This window comes from Oppia nitens, unplaced genomic scaffold (assembly GCF_028296485.1).
Source record: "Oppia nitens isolate AA-2021 unplaced genomic scaffold, nextdenovo-longstitch-racon4-pilon3 scaffold33_pilon_pilon_pilon, whole genome shotgun sequence".
Taxonomy (NCBI): Eukaryota; Metazoa; Arthropoda; class Arachnida; order Sarcoptiformes; family Oppiidae; genus Oppia; species Oppia nitens.
The window spans coordinates 54049-80319 of NW_026533214.1; the positions used below are offsets into that span (position 1 = coordinate 54049).

The following is a 26271-nucleotide window of genomic DNA, read 5'->3' on the forward strand; positions in this document are numbered from 1 at the left end:
TAAAATTAAAACTAATTATAAGTTTTTAATAAAACAAATGAATTATAAATAAATTAATTCAAAAAAAAAAAAAAAAAAAAAACAATTGATTTAATCAATTAATTGATCGATCGATCGATTTGTGTTTGAATTGAATGAATGAATGAATGAATGAATATTACAATAGATTTTTTTTGAATGTATTGATTGATTGATAGATTAATATTCAATACTATTATTATTATTATTCAATATATATATATATTATGTGAATGATATTACAGTTTATTTAAATAATATATTTATTAATCTAAAAAATAATAATAAAATACAATACAATACAATATATATAATCTATAATTGAATGATGATTTTTTTTTACAATATATTAACAATAATTTAAACTATTGATTGCTAATTAATTTAATTATTTATTATTAATAAATAACTACAATTTTTATTAAAAATATTTTGAATAAAATAATTGTTTAATAAATACAGTATACAGTTAATTATTTATTGAGTTAACCAGGTCATATATGTGTATGTATGTGTATATATAAAGATAAATGGGATTTTTTTTATAATTTATCTATTGTAATTTTAACTAATTTACATTTAAATAATTAACTAAAATAATTAATTTAAATTTAATTAGTAATAAAGCTTAATAAATATAGTGATAATAATATTAGTATATATATATATATATATTTAATTAATTATATTTAATAATTTAATTAAATTTAGCTTGTTAAAAATAAATATGTAAGTTTTTAATTATACCTATTATTCGCATAATAAACTTTATAAATTATTATTATTATTATTATACATTTTTTGATGTTAGAGGCGCTTGGTCATTTTATAATAACAACAAAAATAACAAATTAATTTAATTATAAATAACATAATTATTATTTTTTTTTTAATAAAACGTTAATACTTAAAAGAATATATAAGTTTAGTTTAATTTTATTTATTTATTTTTGTCGATTATTAGTCGAAATGCATATTAAATTAAATTAACAATAATTTATTAAAAATTTTAAACAAAAAAAACAAATATTCACATAAAATTGTAGATAAATATTGTTTAACATTATTTAATTATAAAATTATAAAAAATATTTTTAATAGTTTATTATACAGTATCATATTTACTATAAATATAAAATAATTATAGTTATAGTATTGATATTTATAAAAAAATTATATTATATTTTTGTATATTTAATATATATATATACAGTATATATATATAGTGCAGGCGATATCACGATGATTATACGGTCCCTTATTTAAAAACATAATTAATGACCAAGATAAAAAACAAAAAAATTCTAATACACAAATTAAATAACTAATTTTATATACTATTAGATTACATAAAATGTTTAATCAAAATATGAGTAATTAAAAAATATAAAAAATATGTAACAGTGTATTTGAGCTAGATGAAATATATTTTAATAAACCATAAGCTTCGACAGTGCATTTTAATCAAAATAATCAAAAATCACTTTGCTGATCACCAGTGATATAGTGTAATATTTAATACTTTAAAAAAATGAGGTGGATGAAATTTTATATCGTGTTTTCTAAATAAAAAATTTTTATTAATAAATAATATTATTTTTTTTTATTTAAATATTAAGTAATTTAATATTTTAAAATTTTATTTAACTTAAAATTATTTTTATTGTTTTTTATTCATAATATATATTTCACTATTAGCTAAATAAATGTAATAAAATATTAGATATAATATATAATAATATCTAAATAAAATATAACAAAATATATAATAAATACATAAAACAAAAACAAAAAAGATAATTAACTAATGGTAACATTGATTAAAAATAAAGTTTTTTTTAATATTATAAAATATATATTTCATTTAAAATAATATTACATTTTTATATAATTCATAGATTCTATATAAAAATAAATAATAATTAAAAAAAATTTGCAAACATATATATATTAATATCTAATTTTTAAATTAATAAAATTGTTTTAATTGTATTTATAATATTTTTTTATTAATTGAATAAATTTTTAATTCATAACTATTTTTTTATTATATAAAATTAATTGAATTAGTATTAATTATTTCAAGCCATAGATTTTTATATTTAGTTTTAAATAATATAAACGTATAGAAAAATTCCCAATCGTCTCCCGAAGCCCACGATGGCGTATCCACACGTAAATCATATTCCCTGTCCTTTAGTTTATCTAATATTTGCTCAAACATGTTGTTATCGACATTATCGACATTATCGACATTAACGATATTATCGACATTATCGATATTATCGACATTAGTATCAATAGTATCGATAGTATTGACACTATCGACATCATTACCAGTCCCGACAACTATTCGCTTATCGATAGCCCATTCACTGTATCGGTCGATAATCTGTGAACAGGTAGGCCTGTCATAGTAGACTGGTTTCATTGTTTCCAAAATTATATCCAATAGTCTAGTAAATTGTTTATTCCATTCGAGGGTTTTGTATTTATCATGTGATCTTAAAACATGAAAATTTTAATTAAAAAAATAAAAATTATAAAAAAAATAAAAATTATAAAAAAATAATAAACTACTAACACATTAACATCTATTAGAAACAGTTCCTCAATAATAACACCAACGCTATAGACATCGGATTTTGTATTATATTGTCGACCACTGGTAACTTCCGGTGCCATATATTTAGGCGTTCCTACACCTGATGTATGCGATTGCGAACACATGTCCACTGAATCGTTTGTTGTTTGTTGTTGTACGACAACAATTTCGTGGACAGTCATCAAACCCATATCGCATAGCTTAACGAAACGGCCGTTTCTGATATAATTAGCAATCAATATGTTGTCGGGTTTGAGATCCCTGTGAATGACCGGTGGTTTGCAATCTTCGTGCAAATATCGGACACAATCTAACACTTCTAACAGCAGTTCACATGTAATGTAATATTCAATAGAATCCATTGGCTGGTCATCCGATTGCCGATCAAATACCTGTCCACGCATTTTGATTAGTTGTTTCAAATTCAATATACAGTAATCCATTTCAATGTAAATACAATTACCGTATAACCAACTACCGTATACTTCGACTAAATAGTCGGCCTTTATTTTGTTAACTTTTTCAATCTCTTTCAAATAGATTTTATTTAGCGAATCGTTATCTAATGTATAAAAATATATAAAATATTATATAACTATTACTATAACTATAACTACTGTATAACTATAACTATAACTATAACTATAACTATAACTATAACTATAACTATAACTATAACTATAACTATTACTATTACTATTACTATTACTATTACTATAACTATTACTATTACTATTACTATTACCATTACTATTACTATAACTATTACTATTACTATAACTATTACTATTACTATTACTATTACTATAACTATAACTATTACTATAACTATAACTATAACTATTACTATAACTATAACTATAACTATAACTATTACTATTACTATAACTATTACTATTACTATTACTATTACTATAACTATTACTATTACTATTACTATTACTATTACTATTACTATAACTATTACTATTACTATAACTATTACTATAACTATTACTATAACTATTACTATAACTATTACTATTACTATTACTAATTACTAATTACTAATTACTAATTACAATAAATACCTTTTAATTTAATGATTTTTATGGCTCTAATATATTTATAGGTTATATGTTGACATCGATATACTGATCCAAAACTACCCGAACCTAATAGATCCCACTCATCATAATAGACATCATATGGATTATAATTATTATCTGCAAAAAAATATATAATTAATTAATTAAATTAAAAATAAATCTATTATTATAAAAAAAATAAACCTGTAATTAATTGATCCAATTTTATCGATTCAAATCTAATTAAATTCATTGTTAATTCAATAAATTTTGGCATCGATTCCCGAAATTCCCGTAATATATCATATGTTTTATTAGTTATTTGATATATTTCTGTACAATAATCAAAATAATTATTATATTTGCTAATAGTTGTCTGACATTTTAGTAAACTATAAACCATTTTATTATTATTATTATTATCAGATATTAGACAAAAACATGATATGTCTGGCATTGGAAATATATCCGTTTTGGTTGTCTTAATGGATTTAATATCGGAAATTTCCAGGAAATTTTCTACTACTAATATTAATAATAATTTTGGCTCATGTTGTTTAACATAATTATTAGTTTCATCATTGAAATAATTGCCACAAAAATATATATCATTATTATTAGTTAGAAAATATGTATTATTAAAATCCGATTGAATTGATTGAACAGCCGATAGATTACCGATTAATTTCGGTCGACATATCCATTCATAATCATTACAGTTATGACCCAATAGACTGTCCGCGTTTTGACCCCAACTAAATACCTGTCCATCCGATGTCAGTGCAAACGATTGATTTCGGTAACAATAAACCGATTTTATTGGACAACAATTATCATAATCATTGAATTCAATTAGTTCGGGACTAGTAATGGCCTGACATGTATGGTCACGGCTACCGATTTGTCCGCTAGTATTACGACCCCAACCGTACACTTGATTAGTAGTATTAGCGATCAAAACCAATGTATGATATGAACCGCAACTTATATCCCGGATTATCATCGGATTACTGATGCTATTGTTGTCATTGATTACTATACGTTTCGGTATCATATAGTCATTATCATCACTACATCCCTGACCTAACTGTCCCCATCTATTACGTCCACAACTATACACATAGCTATCACTGGTGACGGCTATCATAAATTCGTCGCCATTCAAGAAATTCAAACACTTTTTATCCGATAGTTCAATGATCTCTTGCGGTTCACTAACCCACTGATCGGTAGCCAAACCCAGTGATCCACAACAGTTAGCACCCAATCCGTAGACCCGATCATCGGTAGTCGTAAACACTATATTTATGCCTAAATTGTCGTCAAATACATAAAATCTTTCAATAGTTTCGATCCAATCCATGGGTGTTAACCCTTCATGTGTTTCCATTTTTTTTTTTTATAATTATTATTAATAAACTTATTATAATTAAAAAATTATTATTTAAAGTATGAAAAAATAAAATAAAATAATTTCCACAGATATAAGTAATACTTGAATATTATTCGCAAAAAATAAATAAAATATTTTTATGATTTTAATCTATAGTTTATAATACTGTTATATATATATATAATTAAATTGTTTTGTAGTTATATGATTGTATTATTGTATTATTAATTATGTGTGTTTTTATATACCTGTATAACATAACTAAAACTTATAGTTAAAAAATATATAAATAATTGTTAATCAGTGTTACTATTAGTTTCATTATTTTATTTTTATCTATTTATTATTTATATATATATTTTATTACAATTTTATAATATCTGTATATAATAATACTAATAATATGACCTTAAAATTTTTTTATAGTTTAAAGTAAATTTTACAATTATAAATTACAGCATATTTATAAAATAAAAATTTAAAAAAAAAATCCAATATTTATTTAAATAAAATAAAATATAGTTTTTATTTATAAAACATATTGAAATGTACTAAAGTATTAAATATAATATAATTAATAATAAAAATAAACCATTTTTTTATAAAAATAGTTTTATTAAGTAAATATTTTATACATATATATCAGGGTTAAGCAAGGTTTTGGATTTTAGGGGGGGGTAGACCGGGGTAAAATTTACAAAATTCTCGAAAAATCTTGGGGGGGTATTGGGTGGGGTAAGATTTTTATTGCATTTTTAAACGGCAATTTTTTCAAAAATCCAAAATCAAGGGGGGGTCAAGAGAAAATTCCCTAATATTCCCTTAAATTCCCGAATATTCCCATGTAAATTCGATAAAATTCCCATAAGTTCCCGTATAAATTCCCAGGAAAATAGGTAAAATTTACAAAAATACTAAAAAAAACTTTAACAAAAATAAAAAAAAGTTAAATTTTAACAAAAATAAATATTTTTAAAAAAAAATTTTAAAAATTAATAAAAACTTAAATTTTAGCAAAAAATAAAATAATAATGTATTAAATACTTAAAAATAGGTGATAAAGGCATTAATGATACACTGAGTTTTTTAGTATTTTAGTAATTTTTAACTTTTAAAATAATTTTTTAAATAATACTTAATGCTTATAGTTTATAGATATATATTTTTATTTTTTAATGTTATTTTTATGTAAATACTGATTGAATACTAATTATAAAATTAAAAATATTTTAAATTTTTTAGTTAAAATTTTAAAAATTATTAATAAAAACCTTGTAATATAAGTATTTATTTTTTTATTAACTTCTTAAACTATCTCAAACTTCTATTTATATTGTAATATGATTATTCTTTTCAACAAATTGGTATTTTTTAACTTTTTAGTTTAATATTTTAAGTAAAATTATGTTATTTTTTGATGAGTTTTAACGTTATTTTAACTTTTTTACTTATTTTTAATCAATAATTAGAATCATATAAATTTTAAAAACATAAAAACACTTACTAAAATAGTATTAACTAAAATTAAAATTTTTATAAATCTCAAAAAAATTTTCGGCGCCTTCGGCGCCGAAATTTTAGGGGGGGGTCATTTCTCCTCGTTTTTAAGCGATAATTTTTCCCATTTGGTAAAAAAGTCTGGGGGGGGTAAAATCCCAATTTCTCGATCTTAGGGGGGGGGGTATTTTGGCCTACCCCCCCCCCCCCCCTACCCCCCTTACTTAACCCTGATATATATATATCTAAAATATTTAATAAATTATTAATAATTTTTTTTTGTAGACGAATTTTATTTTTATGTTAAAAATAATTATTTTTATAAATCCAAAAATTTATTAAAAATAATTCCCAAAATTCTAGAGATTTTTTTTTCATTGACAACTAATTTCATTGAAATAAAAAAAACTTAAATAACGATTAACTAAAACACAGTTTAATAATTTTTTAAAAAAAAAGTTTTCGATTTTCAAAAAATATATTATTAATAAATTAAATTTTAAAAAATAAAAATAAATTTGTTTTTCAATCATTAAATTATATTTAATTTACTTATAATAATAATACATATTAATATATAGTTATTAATTTTTGTGTTACATTACATAACATTATATAATATTTTCAAATTAATTAATTAATTAATTAAAATTGTGATAATGATTAATATAATTAAATAAACAAAAATTGAAACTTTTTTTTTTGTTATCAATGTTTATGTATGAAAATAATAATAATAATTATAATACTAAATAAAATATATAATGGTGTAAATGATTAAAATCAAAAAATAAAATAAAATAAAAATAAATACAATTGAAATAATAATTAAATGCATATTAAAAAAATGGTGATAAAATTGGAAAAATACTAAAATAATTATTTTTTTTAAATATAATAATAATAATTAATAAAAATATCAACTAGGTAATATTATTATTTGCCAATATTAATGTATAATATAATTTTTTTTAATGAAGTCTATTATTATTATTATTATTATCTATAAATATTTATAATTAAATTAAATTTAATTATTTTTTCATTTATATAAGAGACTATATATATATATATATAAAAATTAGTAATAATAATAATAATTATAATAATAAATTTCATTAAAAAAAATCTAATGTATGAAAATAGATATCGTATACAATATTTTTCAAAATTTTTAAAAAAATACTAAAAAATAATTATTATTATCCAAAAAATTATTGCACTTTTATGTTGTTGTTGTGTCGGTAGGTCTTAGAAAGTAGTCTTTCCGTTCAAATTGCTAACTGAAAGGTTAGCCCAACTTTTACTATTCTCGGAGCTCAGGGACAGACCGGTAAAACCCATGTGCGTTAGCGAACACTGTTGCCAACGTTGTTGGGCATCGCCGCCAAAAGTGGACAACGATTTGCGAGCTTCCTCTCGGACCCGGGGATCGGGATCTTCGGTCGACACATACAGTAGGGAATCAATCGATGACTGAGCCCGAAGATAGGCTAATGCGTGACACGAGGCTCGGCGTGTGGTTATCGAATTGGACTCCAGACCCGACAGTAGATGCGATAGTATCTAACAATTTAAAATAAAATCGGTTAATAAGTTTCGGGTAATTATATGATACCAACAAACAAACAAACCTCCGATTCGTTGTCGTCTTTCATAATTTTCAGCCACTGTCGGGCAATACGGGTCATCGTTGAATCGGCGGGAGCCGTAATCATAACTCGGATGGCCGTCCAGGTTACTTCATGCGGTGACCAATCGCGGGCAATAAACCTGGACAGTAGGGTCTCGAACGGTGATACCTCACGAGCACGGATAACCCGACTAACATCCAGACTAACTTTGAGGACATCGGCAATGCTTACATGGCGTTCAAATCGTGACCAGAAAGCCCGTACGTGCAGTACGGTTACACAATCGCATTCGGATATCTTGGCGGTCAACCATTGGCTGGAGTCGGCAATAATTTCGTCGGACGACTCGTACGAATGCATCAGAATGTTTAGGCCATCCGAGCAGGCCTTCCAGTCCATGATTATGACATCACGTTTGATACCCGATGCCAATGGCGCCGCCGATGATGTACTGGTGGTCAGACAGTGCCACATATCGCGGGCACGCGGGTCGGAGCCGCAAAATTCGTCGACACTATTTTGGCCGTAACTTTTGGCCAACTCTTGCAGTGCATAGGCATCGTCCCGGAGCCTCCGGAGGGCATCCTTTTCCCGGGCTTTCAGTACCCATTTGCCGCAATGGCTCAGTTGGATGATGGCATCGCGTGTATGATTGATAACACACGCCTCCCATTGGCTCGAAATGGGCGTCGGACTCGAGTTACGGGATATCACAGACTATTATAATAATAATAATAATGTATAATAAATAGCAAAAAATTAATTAATTATTATAATAATTATATAATAAGCAGTTATGTAATCAAAAATAATAATAATAAAAATTATTATATAATAATAATTATTATTATATAATAATAAATTATTCAATTTTATGGTATATTAGAAATGCTAGAAATATTAATTGTTATATTTTGTTTTTTTTGTTAATAAGTATTATTATAATCATAATAAAGTGTTAATACTAAAAACGATAATTATAATAATATAATAATAAAATGTTTTATTAATTTGTATTATAAAATTAATTATGTGTTGCAATAATATTATAATAATAAAATATGTGATGACAACTAAATTATATACAGTATTATAATATTTTTTTTTAAAAAATACAGTAAATAATAATTATTGTTAATTTATTATTATATGGTATTATATGATATAATGTTATATAATTTTTTTAATACTCCCATTAATATTATAATTATATATATATAAAGTTTAACATTTAATAAATTATTTTTATTTTATATATATATATAACTAATGTAATTATACTAAAAACTATTTATTATTATTATTATTTAATTTTAAATAACTTTATTATAATATATATATATAATAATTTATTTGTTTATTACATACATTTTATTATTATTATTTTCCAGATAACTAATCTGGCAAATAGTTTCAAAAAAATTCAAATATAGTAATCATAATAATAATAATAAAATTAAATGACTCATAAAATAAATATATAAATTATATTTAATATATAATTTATATATATATATTAGTTTATATTATTTCCTATATTTACAATATATGACAAAAATATTTACATTACAACATATAGAGAGAGAGAGAGAAAAAAATACATAAATAATTTATTCAATATTTAATATATCAAATATGTGCTAAAATCTAATTAACTTTTTAACTAAAAAAATGCAATTAAATACAAACATGTAATATAACATGTAATAGAAAATTATTAAATAAATATATTATATATAGTATTTTGAATTAAAAAAATGCAAATTATAGCAGTTTTAAACTTTAGAAAAAAAAGTTATAACATTTATGATACATAATATTAATAGAGTATATTATAAACATTTATTATAAAAATAATAAATATATGTATTATTAATATTTATTGCAATTAATAATAATAATAAACATTAAGTTCATGTGATTTCATATCAAAAAAAATAAATAAATAAAATAAAATATTTGTTAAATCATTAATCGCGTCATTGATAAAAAAAATCATTAATACAACTAATAATTGTAATAATAATAATAATTATTATTTAATACATATTTCTATATATATTTTTAAAATAATATTATAATAATATATATCGGATATGAATTGTATTTTTATTATTTTTATTTGTCTATTGACTTCTAGACTAACAAAAAATTAAAACATTAAAAAATAATATATAATAATAATAATAATTAATTCAAAAACAAACAAACACATCGTTATTATAACAAACTAACAAAAAAATAATTACTAAATAAATAAATTAATAAAAATACAAAATCCTTGAATTTTTTTTTATAAAATACTATTTTTTTGATAACTAATTCATTATTAATTTAGTCAAAAAAAAATAAATCTATTTTTTTGACGAAAAAAATTAGTTCAATAATAAACAACAACTAAATAATAATAATAATAATAAGTCAATAAAAATGATGGCTTTATAACAATTACATTAAATTATAATTAACTAAAAAAATCTTATTATAATAATAATAATAAATAACTAAAAAAAATTGTATAAATATGTCTCATTTGGTATTAATCAATGTTAAAATATTTTTAATGACATTTAGAAAAATAAATAACTAAATATTCAAATAAAATAAAATACTAAAAATATTTTTTTTTAACATAACTATTGGCGCCTACAGTATAATTAATAATAATTATTATTATCATTATATAATATACTGGTATAATATATGTATTAATAATTTATTTTATAAAATAAATAAAATAAATAAACTATATATACTGTATATATATATATATATATATATATATATATATGTACTTTAATACAGCAATTTGTTAACACTTAGACATAATAAATACCAATACTTATAATAATAATATCTGATTAAAATAATATATATATTTGTATATATATATATATTTAATAATTAATACCTGTATATAATATATATATATATTTATATTAAGTATTACTATATAACAAACAAAAAATAACTTCATTGTTAAGAGGCCTTAATAGATAACATACTAAACCAAACTTTTAATAATAATAATAATAATAATAATAATATCATAAAAATTACTTAATAGACAGTAATAACTAAAATTAYAAATATATATATATATATATATAGATATAAAATTGATGTCATTTTAAATAATAATAATAATAATAATAATTAAATTGACAATTATTATGTATAAAAAATATTAACTATAATTAAAACTATAATTATTAAGTATTTAGTATTTAAATTTGTATACAAATATTTATATACAACAAAACAAAAACAAAATAAAACTAAAAATCTAAAAAACTATAAAACACTTGACATTAAACTCTCTCTCTCTCTCTCTCTCTCTCTAACTACCAGTAAATTGTAATAATTATTTAATAAATTATATAGGGAACCCCTCCCCTCCACTACTCACACCCACCACAAAAACAAACAATATAAATACCCGTACATTAAATTGGTCATCGGCTGTAGTAGTAGTAGTAGTAATGGTATCGTTGTCCTCGAGAAAGCCGAACTCGGCCAGTGCGGCGTCAATATCCTCAGTATCGGAACCGTTGTCATCAGACTCGTAGTCACCGCCATTACGCGATGACATACTTTTTTGATGATCATCTCTAGTATACAAACGATACAATCGTTGGACAGCCGAAGCCATTGGCAACAGTTCTTCGTACTGGCCCTGAAAGTCTTCGATGACTGACATCAGTTGGGCCAGCGATTCGATGGTATGGTCGCGGCTGCTGCTGCTGCTGATGACGCTATGGTTGGTGTTGTTGGTGGCGGTTGTCGATGAAGACATACGGCTAACGGAACGGTCGGACGACGCAGACGACAATAGATGGTGAAGATCAGTGGTAGTGTTGGCATCGATGGTAGGGCTAGTAGTAGTGATGGCTAGTAGTCGATGGTCATCGATAATCATATTACTATTTAGATCACAATTACTACTATTGTTAACATTATTATTATCGTTATTATGATAACCATTAGTAGTAGTAATCGTATTGTTATTATTATTATTATTATTATTATTGGTTGTAAAATACGAACTGATAGTCGGCGTCCACTTAACCCGGACTTTCAGTTTCAATGTACCCGAACTGTTGGCCATAATTGTCATCAGCTGTGTTCGGGAGCGCATCATATCTTTGGCATCCATGTGCGATACACCCAACGTTACATAACGTTTGGTCCAACCAGATTTAACCTCCCGGACCCTGATGATTATCGAGTCAATGAGGGAGGCTTTGATGGCAAACTCCTGGTGTTGCCATTCCCGATGGCCATCCTTACCGATGCGGACGCGTACGGCGTGTCGTTGGCCACCGTATCGGAACTCAATTTCGTATTGATCTCTGGGACAGATTCGGGCCCAGCCCTCGATTTCTTCGACTTTCAGATGAAAGACACCTAAAAAAATAATAAATAAATCAAAAAACAATTAATACAACCAAAAAAAACAATAATTAATTAATTAATAATTAATTATATTATTATATATTATTATGTATACCATTATCACAAAAACAACAACTACCGGTGCGATTATTATTATTATTAATATTATTATTACTAATAATACTACTATTATTACTTTTACTACTAATACTACTACTAGTATTGTTGAAAAATTTTTGTTTAGATATATTGCGATAATAACTCATTTAAGTAAATCAATTAATTTTTTTGTTAACACAAAAAAGCAACAAAAATTATGATAAATTTCTATATATAAAATAATAATAATAATAAAACTTTTTTAAACAAAAAAATATTTTTGATAAAATAGATAATATATTTTTCAAAAAAAAACTATTAACTATAATTAGGTATGTTTTCACCCACACACTCACTCACTCATCAAAAAACACAACAAAAATATATATTATTAATAATAATAATAATAAATAATAGTTAATAATTGTTTTTTTGAGGGGTAAATAATAATTGTATAATTAGTGGATGAGTTAAGTGACTCATTGGCAGCTAATTATATATACAATAATAAAACAACAAAAAAAACTTGTTTTTTTATTAAAAGTAATATATTATTATAATTATTAGTATTATTACAACTATTTAGTAACTATACTCTCAATAATACACTTTCCGATAATATACTGTATATATATATATATTTATTATTATTATTATTATATATACAGTACAGTATAATTATACTCTCTATTAATATTTATTTATTTGTTTTTTTTTTTTTAAAATAAACGGTTCAATAATTGAGAAAATTATTTTATATATTTATTTTTTAAGTAACAAAAAAAACAACAAAAAACAATAACAAAATTAAAAGTTTCCAAACAATTTCCTAAACACGATATTCACTATTATATTATATATATATATATAATATATACTAAATATTAAATAGTTTTTTAAAACTTTATTTTTTCAAACAAACAAACAAAAAATAAATACACATTACATGCAAACAGCAAAATGTAATCTCTCTCTCTCTCTCTCTCTCTCTCTATCACTGAATATATATAAATAAATAGTAATAATATTCAAAACAATTATAACAAATCAAACATTAAAAAAATAAATATCATATATATATATATATATATATATATATATCAATCACACATATATACAGTACATGTAATACACACACATGTAAAACATTTCACTATAACATTAAAAAAATGAATAATAAAATACTAAAATAAAATATAAAAAATAAATTAAAAGTCTTCAACAACAATAATAAAAAATAAATGATTTGACTAAATAGCAAAAAAAAAATAAATATTAAATAAATTATATATGAAATTTTTCTATCACGTTGATGATTAAATATATATATATATATATATATATATATATATATGGGAATTAATAATAGATATTAATAATAATACAGTAATACTATGGTTTATAATTACAATATACAGTATATATATATATATATAATTTATATCATATCTCTCTCTCTCTCTCTCTCTCTCTCTCTCTCTCTCTCTCTCAGTATTATTACAATTATAATTATTGACTATATTTTTTTTGCTGAGAAAATGAGATTAACTAACAAATAAAATAAAAAGTTTTCTTATATTATATTTTATTAACATTTTTTATWTATATATATATATAAGTACTTTCTGGTAACGATAGGTATGTATCTCTCTCTCTCTCTCTCTCTCTCTCTCTCTCTCTCTCTTTCAAACTATTTTCCATAGTTATAGCGAAATCTATCAATAAATAGATAAATAACTAATACAGTGGTATAGTCTTTAATTAGTATTAGTTATTAATAGTCTATAACTTATATAACTATACAGTATATATATATATAAAAATAATTTCTAATAAATCTAGTTTTTTTTATTAATAATAATAATAATAATAACTAATAATTCAATAAACATATCAAATAATACTAATATCATTATCACTACTACTACTACTACTACGACTAGTAGTAGTGTATTATCAAAATAGGAGCATTGAATTAGTAGCTCATTGATCATCAAAAAAAAAACAAACATAAATCTATTGAAATCGGAGTCGTTGTCAACAAAAAAAAACTACAGGTGCAACACATACATACACGGTATAGACATGTGTTTTTTATTACACACACACACACCACTAACAAATAAAATAAAACAATTATCTCTACTTATAGTAGATGACTCATCCATCAGCAGCAGCAGTAGTAGTAGTAGTAGTAGTGATGATGACATCAGATAACCGCACACACACACAGACACACATTCACATACACATACACACACATACACACACAGACACACATTCACATACATACACACACAGACACACATTCACATACACATACACATACACACACAGACACACACATACACATACATACACACACATACACACACACACAGACATACACACACACATACACACACACACATACACACACACACACACACAGACACACATTCACATACATACACACACAGACACACATTCACATACACATACACACACAGACACACATTCACATACATACACACACAGACACACATTCACATACACATACACATACACACACAGACACACACATACACATACATACACACACATACACACACACACAGACATACACACACACACACACACACACACACACACACACACACACACACACACACACACAGACACACACATACATACACACACACAAAACTACCGGTGCTGCTGCTGTCATACACACACTAAACAAACAAACACAAAAAAACTAACCGATCATTAGTTCCAATTGTTTTTCAAAGGCTACCAATACTCGGGAATTTTCTTTCCATTCCGTATCGCAATCCCTGGATTTCGATATCTTCATCATCTTTACCAGTGCCTCCCGGAGCCGCAAATGTGTCTCATATTCATCCCTGATGTGCCGTACGTGTGACAGTTGATGTCTGAGCGAGTCTTTATGTGTAACGGATAGTATGTACTCTTGTTGTTGTTGTTGGTGGTGTTGTTGTGAGGAATTGTTATTATTATTATTATCTTCAGTACTGGAGCTACCGTTTACTGGAGATCCCGGAGCCGTTGCTGCCGGTGGTGGTAGTGATGGTGATGGAGATCCCGGTGACTGTAGCGGCCAATTGGACAGCGATTTATTCAACGATAGTTCACTTTCGACACTTGATATACATTCACTAATATATTGAAAAAAAAATTTATTAAATAAATTTAATTATTTTTATATATGATATAAACTATTTTTTTGTTTATATAAATAATAATAAAAATTATTATTATTATATATCCTATTTGTATGGTATCTCTCAAAAAACTATTGCAACAATAGTCAACAATATTGTTTAGTACAGTATTATTATTATTATTATTATTACAGGTTAATTAACTAATTATAATAAAATAATTAATATTATTATTACTAGTAAATAAAAATAAAAAAAATCACATTGTTTTTTAACATTTTGTTGTACCGGTACTACAAATATTGACATAAAATAGGTAATAATAATAATAATATAATTATAAATAATAATAATATAATAATAAAATATATAATTACATATACAATTAAACCTACTGTTTAAATAATGTAAAGTAAATAGTAAATAAAAATTTGATTGAAACTATAACTAACTAACTAAAAGGTGATTAAACAACTAAATTAATAATAATAATTTCAATTATTACTGTATTTAATAAATAAAATAAATGCTAATAATATTTTAGTAGTGAAATATTTTTTTATGTATAATAACAACAATCAAACAAAAAACAAAAAATAAAACAAATTGTTTGATTTGATAAGTTTACCGCAAAAATATATTATTATTTAAATATTGAAACAAACAATTTTTTTTTTAAATATATAAATTGTATATAAATATTAAATTTTGTTTTTATATACATATATATATAAAAAGTTATATATAATTTATTGTGTCATCAATATTGATGTCAAACAATAATAATAATAATAATAAATAAATTTTTAAAAAAAAAAATTTCGGGTTTCTGGTAACTATAAATATGTGTCAAAATTACAAAACAACAACAAAATATATGTGAAAAATTATTTTAAATTTTTAAATTTTTAAAACTAAATAAATCAATAAAATTAATTTAAAAAATATGGTAAAATTTTTAACATAACAGTTACGGTAATACAGTAATAATAATAATAATAATAATAAGTTTCGCTAATGATATGCAAAACAATATTTACTGTAATTTTTTGTTTTGTTTTGTGTATCACTTAAACAAAATAATATAAAAAAAATTGTTAAAATAATTTATTTAACAATTATTTTCAATTTTTTTTAATAAATAAATTTCATTGACACCTATCGGTAGTTAAAATAGGGTTATAGTGTGTGTGTGTGTGTATGTATATACAGGTAGTCAACCCAACCCAACCCCTCCCCTACTAAATATATAGGTGACTAAAAACACAAGTGTCCACTAATCACGGGTCATAAATCATTGGACAGGGAGTGTCTGTCACACACACACACAGCGGCTATAACTATGATTTCGGGTATTATTAGTCAATGATTTTTCAATTTAAAAATTAACCGAAAACTTTGTGGTGTTAAAGGATAGGCAACTATGTGTTGTCGGGTTAGGCCAGTCAGTCAGCAGTTGGACACATACCTGAGCCCACGTTCATAATGTTCGGCAATTGCCTTAAACTCGTTGCTGTGTATAATATCGGCCGATGTCTTCAGTCCGGCCGCCGCCGCTGCAGCCGACGAGGACATCATCGACGATAGTGTTGGCCTCGACAGCGATCCCGACGACGACGAACCTACCGATGACTGTGACGACGACCAATCGTTATGACGGCCACTGCCGCTATCGTACGTATTATGACCGCCGCCACCGCCGCTGCCATTGCTTCGGTGGCTACCGTTGGCCGTAGACGAGGCCGAGTGAGACGATTGTGGACTAAATGACATGATTTTTGTTGTTTTAAGTTATGTTGATGTGTTTGGCAGACAATTGATTGACTGATTGATTGAATGAATGAATGTATGGATGGATCAGTTGGTTGTTGTTGTGATGATACTAATGATGACAATGACAGGTGATATGTATGTGTGTCTTGAGATCACTTGATTAGGAGAGAGAGAGAGAGAGAGAGAGAGAGAGAGAGAGAGGCTATCAACAGGTGTGCCGACGATGACGACAATAGGCCAGTGATTACTTCATTCAAAAGTTTGGCGGCGACGGCGGCGATGACCTGGACTAACAACTGGTCAAAATGGTGGTCATCATCATCATCATCATCATCAACAACAGGTCAATAGCATGGGAATCTTTGATAACGGGATCAATTGGTTGGTTGGTTGGTTGGCCAACAATAACAACCATGGGATCAACCAATTGGTTATAATTAACCACTTGTTGGTCAATCAATTGGTGTCATAAAAAATTATATAATTTTGTTGATTAACTGATCCCAAGTAGTAGTAGTAGTAGTAGTAGTAGTAGTAGTAGTAGTAGTAGTGGTGATGATGTCTGTTCACTACAATTGTTGGACACAATTATTATTATTATTATTATTATTATTATTATTATTATTATTATTATTAACTAAACTAATAATTAAATTAAAACCCAATTGTTTTATGTAATCATTTTTGTATTAAACTATTATTACTATTACTTATGATATCTAATATATAATATGATATTATATTAACCATCGATGAGATATCATATTACATATGATATTATCATTCAATATATCACTGTTTTTGTATAATAAAAATAATTATTTAATTTAATTTAATTAATTAATTAAAACATATGTTAAATAAATAAACTTTTTATATGATATAAAAATAATAATTATTATATTTTGATAGCAATTATTTAGTAGTAGAGTATATAAACTATTAATTAATTAATTAATTGATTTTACATTTTATTAGTTATTAGTTATTAGTTATAAAAAATATATGATATTCAACACAATAGTAATAATTATTAAAAAAAAAATTAAAATATATTAATATATATTTATAAACACATTGATTATAATTCAATAATAATAATAATAATAATTAATAATTAGTTGATAACAAACAAACAAACAAATAATAATAATAATGTTTTTATTACTATTAAAAATGTATTGCAATGTCTGCCTCACTATATATATATATGTGTATTAATATTATTATTATTATTATTATTAAAATGTTTTATACAGTAATAATAATAATAATAATAATATAAACGTTAATAAACTATAGATACTTGTTGTATACAACCAGTGGTGTGTTATACAGTGTAGCTAAACATACAGTATGTATGTATAGTATATACAATGCATTTTGAAAATAAAAATATACAACACATGCGCATTGCTTATATAAAAAAATAAACATTTGTAGTGATGTATACATATGTATTGTTTTTGTTGATAAAAAATTTATTTAAAAAATGGATAATTTTTTAAAAATTTTAATTAAGAGAAAACTGGCTTGTATAAATTATTTTTTTAAAATATTATTATATAATAAATGATTAATTTTTAGCTATATTATTTATATTTTTTTGGGAATTAATTTAATTAAATATTATTTTTAAAAAAAAAAGTTTTTTAACTGAAAAAAATATTGTATAGTGACATAATTTTCAGCCCCCCTCCCCTCCTATTACTAATGCTAACCCCTCTCTACAATATTTTTTGTTTCAATAATAACCACTAAGTTTAGTGTATCTAATAATAAAAAAAAAATATTAACTATTTTTTTATATATATATATATATAATTTATAACTTTTTTTCTTTGCTTACATTTAACTTATTACTTAAAAATTATAATTTTTTAAACTTTTTTTATATATATATAGAAGACAACTTGTTTTATATATTTATATATATATATATATATATATTTATGTTTTATTTATTTATTATTAGTTAGATTAATGAAAAATTATATGTTTTTATATACTCTAAAGCCATACTAAATATAAAGTCTATATTATATTAATATCGATGTCATAATTGGGTTAAAAAAAATATTTATATATATTTTTTTGAAAAATATAACTTAAAAACTAACCAAAAAATCAAAAGGTTATAAAATTGGTTTTCATTATTATTATTATTATATTTTATAATAATTTCTAGTTTCCTTACATTTGTTTTTTGTTTATTTGTATTTATTATTATTATTATTTTGCTATAAGTTTAATGACTTGAAAAAAATTAAATGTTTTTGTTTTATTTAAAAACATTAATAATAATAATACTTTTAATAAAAGTTTATACAATAATAATTTAATGTATGGATTATTAGTCACACAGAGAGACAATGTGTGAATTTTATTTTAATTTTTTTAATTTAATTTTTTTAGTTTTTTAATGTTTTTATTGGAAAACTATTACAATTAAAAAATTATAATTTTTTTTATTTTTGTTATTTAATTTTTTTCCTGTACTCTAATATCTAATCAAAATATTAATATACTATATATATTAAAAAACTACATTAAAATAATTGCTGATTTTTTAAAATAATTTTAATGAACTTAACATAAATATTTTTATTTTCTAATATTTTTTCTGATTATTTTAAATGATTAAAAAGTGTAAAAAACATTTTGTTTTGTTGTGTTTTTTTTTAATTTTAAAATTTTTATTTTTTTTTTTAGTTGATAATAATTATAAAATCTATGTCTAACTATATAAAATAAATTCACATTGATTTTAGTATGCATGATTTGCATTTTAGTTTGTATGTAAAATAATATATATATATATTATATAAAAAAAGTATAAAATAAAATTTACATTTATCTACTATTACTTATATATATATATATATATATATACAGTACAAGTATTATAATATATATATATATATATATTATAATATGATATATTGAAATATAATATATAAATTATTAGATATTGAAACTACACTACATGTTGTTGTTAATTATATGTGAATATTATTAATATAAAAAATAATAATAATTTATTAGATGTTTGTATTTATTATATACAGTATATATACTGTATATGTTTATTGTGATTATTAAATAAATTATTAGACTTAAACAAAATGAGAGTCTATTTTATGTTATAATAATAATAATATTAATATATTTGTTATACATTTTAAAATTATATAACATATACTGTATTATACAGTAATATACAGTATATTATTTAGTAATGCAATATACTTTTACCTCATTATAAATATCATAATAATAATAATAATAATAATATGTCTGTCTGTATATTAAATATATAAATAATAATTATATAATACTAGAGTAACTGTAGTTTTGTCTAAATTAAAAAATTAGTTTTTTTTATTATTTTTGTTTTTGTTTATTAAAACAAAAAAAATATGTTATTAACATAAATAATAAATTATATATCAGTTAATATATGATTTTAAAAATAAAATAATGTTAACATAAATTTTATTTAATACTATTTATTTAGTTGTTTTTTTTAAATCAGATAATTAGTGCACTCATATATATATATAATACAGTATATAATAGTATAGTTAGATAATTAGTAATTACATAATATAGTGTATATATTAAAAAAAACATTAATAATTAAAAAAAAATTATTTTACAAATTAATATCTATATATATATAATGTATAATTTTATTATAAAAACATACAAATATATGATAATTAGTATTAGTATTATATATATATAAATAATAATTTAAATTAATAAAGTTATAAATTGACATAAATGTTATGTTTTTTTATGTATAAAAATAATTATTTCATTAATTTATTAAGAAATTAGTAATATATACATTATATATATATTTATATCTATATATTGATAAATTGTAAACAAACAAAAAAATTATTAAAAATAAAAATTTGATAAACTGTGTACTCAACGATTAAATATTTTAAAATAAATTTATTTAATATTTTTTGTTTGTATTAAAAATTGTTTTTAGTTATAAATAGTTTATTAAATTTTTTTTTGTTCAGTACATATTATGATTAGTTAATCAATCAATCAATATATATATATATAAATTTCTTAATAACTCTAATCATTAATTTTTGTTTAAAAAAAACCTGTCATTAAATTAATATATATACATATAAGATATTATGTATATATATATACAGTATATATAAGATAGTGATTATAATACTAATACATATTTGTTTAACCTTTAACCCCACCTCTCAACAAGCAAACAGCCTAACACATCACCTCATCACACCATTATTATTATTATTACCCCCTCCCTCCCTCCCTCCCCCTCTCATCAATATCAATTTTTAAAATATAACTATTAATAATATTAATAATAAAGTTATTGACATAATGTGATCAGTGACAATTATTGTTTGTATGATAATTTATTACTTAAATTGTATAGTTTATAAGCAATAATATTTTTTTTTGTTTAAAAAAGGGTCTAGCTCATTGTCATTATTATTATTATTACTACTATTTATTGTTGTGTTTTAGTGTCATATAATTTTTAAATATACAGTATATATATATAAATATAATTTAATAATTTTATTTATATTTTTAAAGAAATGTTATCCAATTAATAATTATTAATAATTTAATAATAATATTATCAACAATAAAAAAAATCTAAATATTTTGAAGTTTGAGTTATAAAAGTATAAACAAATTTTTATGTTATAATAACTTTATATTAAATATTTTAATTATAAATAAATATATTTTTTGTACTAATTGTGTACACATTTAATAATATTTATGCACTTTTTTTTATTATTTGATTAATTAAAAGTACTTGAATTTATTTATTTTGTAAAAAATATAAAGTTTTTTTTATTTGATTTTGTTTTTTGTTTTATAAGTTATATAAATAACTTTGATTTTATTAACAACAAAATGAAAGTTTATTAAAAAATAATACTTAATTAACTTAAAGTTTTTTTTTAAAAATAAATATTTTTTTTCTTGTATTATAAATTAATTAATTATAATTAATTACAACTATATTTTTGTGGGTCAACAACAACAACAACAACAACAACAATGTTAAACAACTTGTTATTGTTTAATAAGTCTAGACTTTTATTAGATGTCAACAAAAATAATAATTATTTAAATTTATATCATTATTATTATTATCGCAAATGTCATCAAAAACTAAATCAAAACAATTGTTTAGCAAACAGTTGTCGTTATTTCAATACGTTATCAACAAAACAAAGTGTGTTTGACTACAGACAACACCGACAACAAAATATAAGGACCGGTAGGCTGTTGTATAGCGGCACCGGTATGTCAACACTGAGGACAGATAGGAGATTATTATCGACACATCTAAGTGAAGATAAGACACAAACAACGACAACAGTGGGAAACAATAACAACAAAAAGATAACTATTAGAGACATCCGTAAAAAGTGTAGACAACGTCTGCCGATATCGATGGTCACGGCCTACGACTATTGTTCGGCCAAACAGGTAGACCGGGCCGGCATTGACATAGTATTGGTTGGCGATTCACTCGGTATGGTTATGTTAGGCCAATCGGGTACGGCGGATGTAACAATGGATCAAATGGTACATCATTGTCGGGCTGTACGCCAGGGTAGCCGTCGGTCCTTTATAGTGGCCGATATGCCGTTCGGTTCGTACGAGATTAGCCAGAGTCGGGCACTGGCCAATGCCATCCGATTGGTCAAGGAAGGCGGGGCCGAAGCTGTCAAACTGGAAGGTGTTGGCGGCCATCGGCAATTGATGACTATCCGGGCAATCATCGGCGCCGGTATACCCGTTATGGGACATATAGGATTGACACCGCAATCCAGTGGCCAGTTTGGCGGCTTTCGTGTCCAGGGTCGGCTAGCCAGCCAGGCACTCGGCATTGTTGACGATGCACTGGCCCTTCAAGAGGCCGGCTGTTTTGCTGTGGTCATCGAAATGGTACCCCAAGTGGTCGGTACGGAAATTGCCCGTTTGCTGCGTATACCGACCATCGGTATCGGAGCCGGTAACGGTACCGACGGCCAAGTGCTGGTCTATCACGATATGTTGGGCATGTATGCGGATTTTGTACCGAAATTTTGCCGCCAATACGCCCGCTTATCGTCGACCATTCACGAAGCACTGGTCCAGTATAGGTCGGAGGTCGAGAGTCGGCAGTTCCCGGTGGCGGCCGATCATACGTTTGCAATGAAAGACACGGAGGAAATGGACAAGTTTTTGACGGGTGTAGCGGCAAAATGTAGTCATCATAGCAGTGACAGCACCGGTAGTACCTGTAGTAGTAGTAGTGCAAGTGTTTTGCGGGTAACGGACGATAATAAAAGTATTAATCATGCGATTAGTGGTACTGTCAGTGATAGTAGTAATAGTAGTGTCAATGACACTCTAGCACTGGTAGCTGATAGGACTGTCATATCGTCATCAGCAATGAATGATAATAATAGTTGCGATAATAGTAATGATAGACAGTATCTGATAAATAATGTCAAAGTCGGTGATGAACAACAACGACGGGGACCTAAAGTGGTTGTCATCGGTGGCGGAGCAATGGGCAGCCTATTCAGTGCCAAATTGGCTGCTCAGGGATCCAGTGATGTATGGATGGTGTCATCGTGGAGGTAAACCACCCCCCCCCCCCCAAAAAAAAACTGTATATCCATATAAAAAATCCCAAAAAAATATCTATAGAGAGCACGTGGAGGCCATCAATCGGGACGGACTAAAACTGTACAATATTCATGACCAACGGGAAACTGTCCGATCGGTTAGGGCTACACTCGATGGTATGGAAGTGCTCAGTGATGGCCGACAACCCGATGTTTGTCTAGTGTTGGTCAAGAGTCACTCTACCGAAAAGGTATATATATATATCATTTTTGTTTAGACAACCTATTAATTGTTTATATGGTGGGGACAGGCATCTGAAACGGCCAGCACATTGGTCGGCCATAATCCCCAAGCCATAGTAGTAACCTTGCAAAACGGTGTCGGCAATCGGGAACAAATTTCTGCGACACTGGACAAGTGCGGCTATAGTAATCGGGTATGCCAGGGAGTGACCAATAACGGTGCCTTTATGCTAGGCCCGGGTGCTGTCCGGCATACCGGTTCGGGGCTAACCTATTTGGCGTCATCAGCGGTAGCGGCTCCGGGAGGCGCTGATGATGACAATAATAATAATGAACTATCATTTGGTGAGTTTGCTAGTCTACTAACTACGGCCGGCATTGACAGTCAACTATCCACTGATGAGGACAGTCTAGTCTGGAGTAAAGTAGTAGTCAATGCAGCTATCAATCCGCTGACAGCGCTTATGGGTGTTACCAATGGATATCTGCTGAGACACGACTATCCCAGACGTATGATGCGCCGTCTGATCGCCGAAGGTATGCACGTTTGTCGGGCCAAAGGTGTCCAACTGGTCTACGGTGACGATCTGGATCAGGCTTACGATTATGTAGCTCAGGTAGTCGAACGTACCAGTGGTAATCTGTCGAGTATGCTCAGGGATGTACTCAGGGGACAGCCAACTGAAATACAGGCAATCAATGGCCAGATTGTTAAGGAGGGCGAGAGATTGGATGTTAGTGTCGAGTATAATAAACAGGTAATGGATATGTTATTGACCGGACAGTTCATCAATGTATGAGTGTGTATGTGTATGTGTATGTGTATGTGTATGTGTATGTGTATGTGTATGTGTATGTGTATGTGTATGTGTATGTGTATGTGTATGTGTATGTGTATGTGTATGTGTATGTGTATGTGTATGTGTATGTGTATGTGTATGTGTATGTGTATGTGTATGTGTATGTGTATGTGTATGTGTATTTGTATGTGTATGTGTATGTGTATGTGTATGTGTATGTGTATGTGTATGTGTATTTGTATGTGTATGTGTATGTGTATGTGTATGTGTATGTGTATTTGTATGTGTATGTGAGTGTGTGTGTGTGTGTGTGTGTTATATAATGTTAATAATTTATTAAAGCAATAAATATTTAAATTATTATTTAAAATATTATTAAATACTGTATATTATATAATAATATATTTTAAATTGATTTTTATAAAAAAAATAATATCTATTAATAAATATAAAGTTATATATATTTACATAATGATATTGACATAAAAAATATTTGTAATTAAATGTTATTTTTTTAAATAATCATTTTTTTGCTTAATGATAATGTTTTTATTATATTTAACAATACAATAAAAAATAAGCTTGCTCATTAAATAACAATTTATTTTTGTATTTTCATGTGATTAAATAAATGTGAAAAATAAATTAGTAATTAGATAACAGCAGTATATTTAAGTTTAAAATTTTTTTTAAGTATATTTATATTTTATTTTATTATCTATATATTATATTTATATATACTGTATATGTAATTAATTATTAATAGATAAAAATTACTCTATAATAGTGATATTGTTTTGTTTTTATTAAATTTTTCATTATTGTTCAATATACAAATGTATATATAAATACGTTTTATTTGTTTTTTTTGAATAGTTTATTATTAACTACTAATAATTATTATTAAATAATTAAATTGATATATCGTAATAATTA

The 26271-nt window shown here is 24.6% G+C and overlaps 2 protein-coding genes across 3 annotated transcripts; one reads left to right on the forward strand and one right to left on the reverse strand.

Annotated features, from left to right (window-relative positions):
* Positions 1-7790: 7790 nt before the first annotated feature.
* Positions 7791-18200, reverse strand: LOC128956801 (uncharacterized). 2 transcript variants are annotated; one of them, XM_054302514.1, is made up of 6 exons: positions 17341-18200; positions 15733-15866; positions 15451-15660; positions 11660-12621; positions 8215-8931; positions 7791-8146 (listed from the first exon to the last, which is right to left on the reverse strand). In XM_054302514.1, the coding sequence occupies exons 1-6, from the start codon at positions 17643-17645 to the stop codon at positions 7832-7834; spliced, it is 2643 nt and encodes an 880-aa protein (XP_054158489.1). In that variant the 5' UTR covers positions 17646-18200; the 3' UTR covers positions 7791-7831. The 2 variants fall into 2 exon arrangements, with proteins under 2 accessions (XP_054158489.1, XP_054158488.1); XM_054302513.1 differs by having other exon boundaries at positions 15451-15866.
* A 4653-nt stretch (positions 18201-22853) lies between these two features.
* Positions 22854-25401, forward strand: LOC128956871 (uncharacterized). The gene is made up of 3 exons (XM_054302584.1): positions 22854-24304; positions 24375-24543; positions 24604-25401. Exons 1-3 carry the CDS (start codon positions 22977-22979, stop codon positions 25333-25335), a joined length of 2229 nt encoding a protein of 742 aa, XP_054158559.1. The 5' UTR covers positions 22854-22976; the 3' UTR covers positions 25336-25401.
* The last annotated feature ends 870 nt before the right edge of the window (positions 25402-26271 follow it).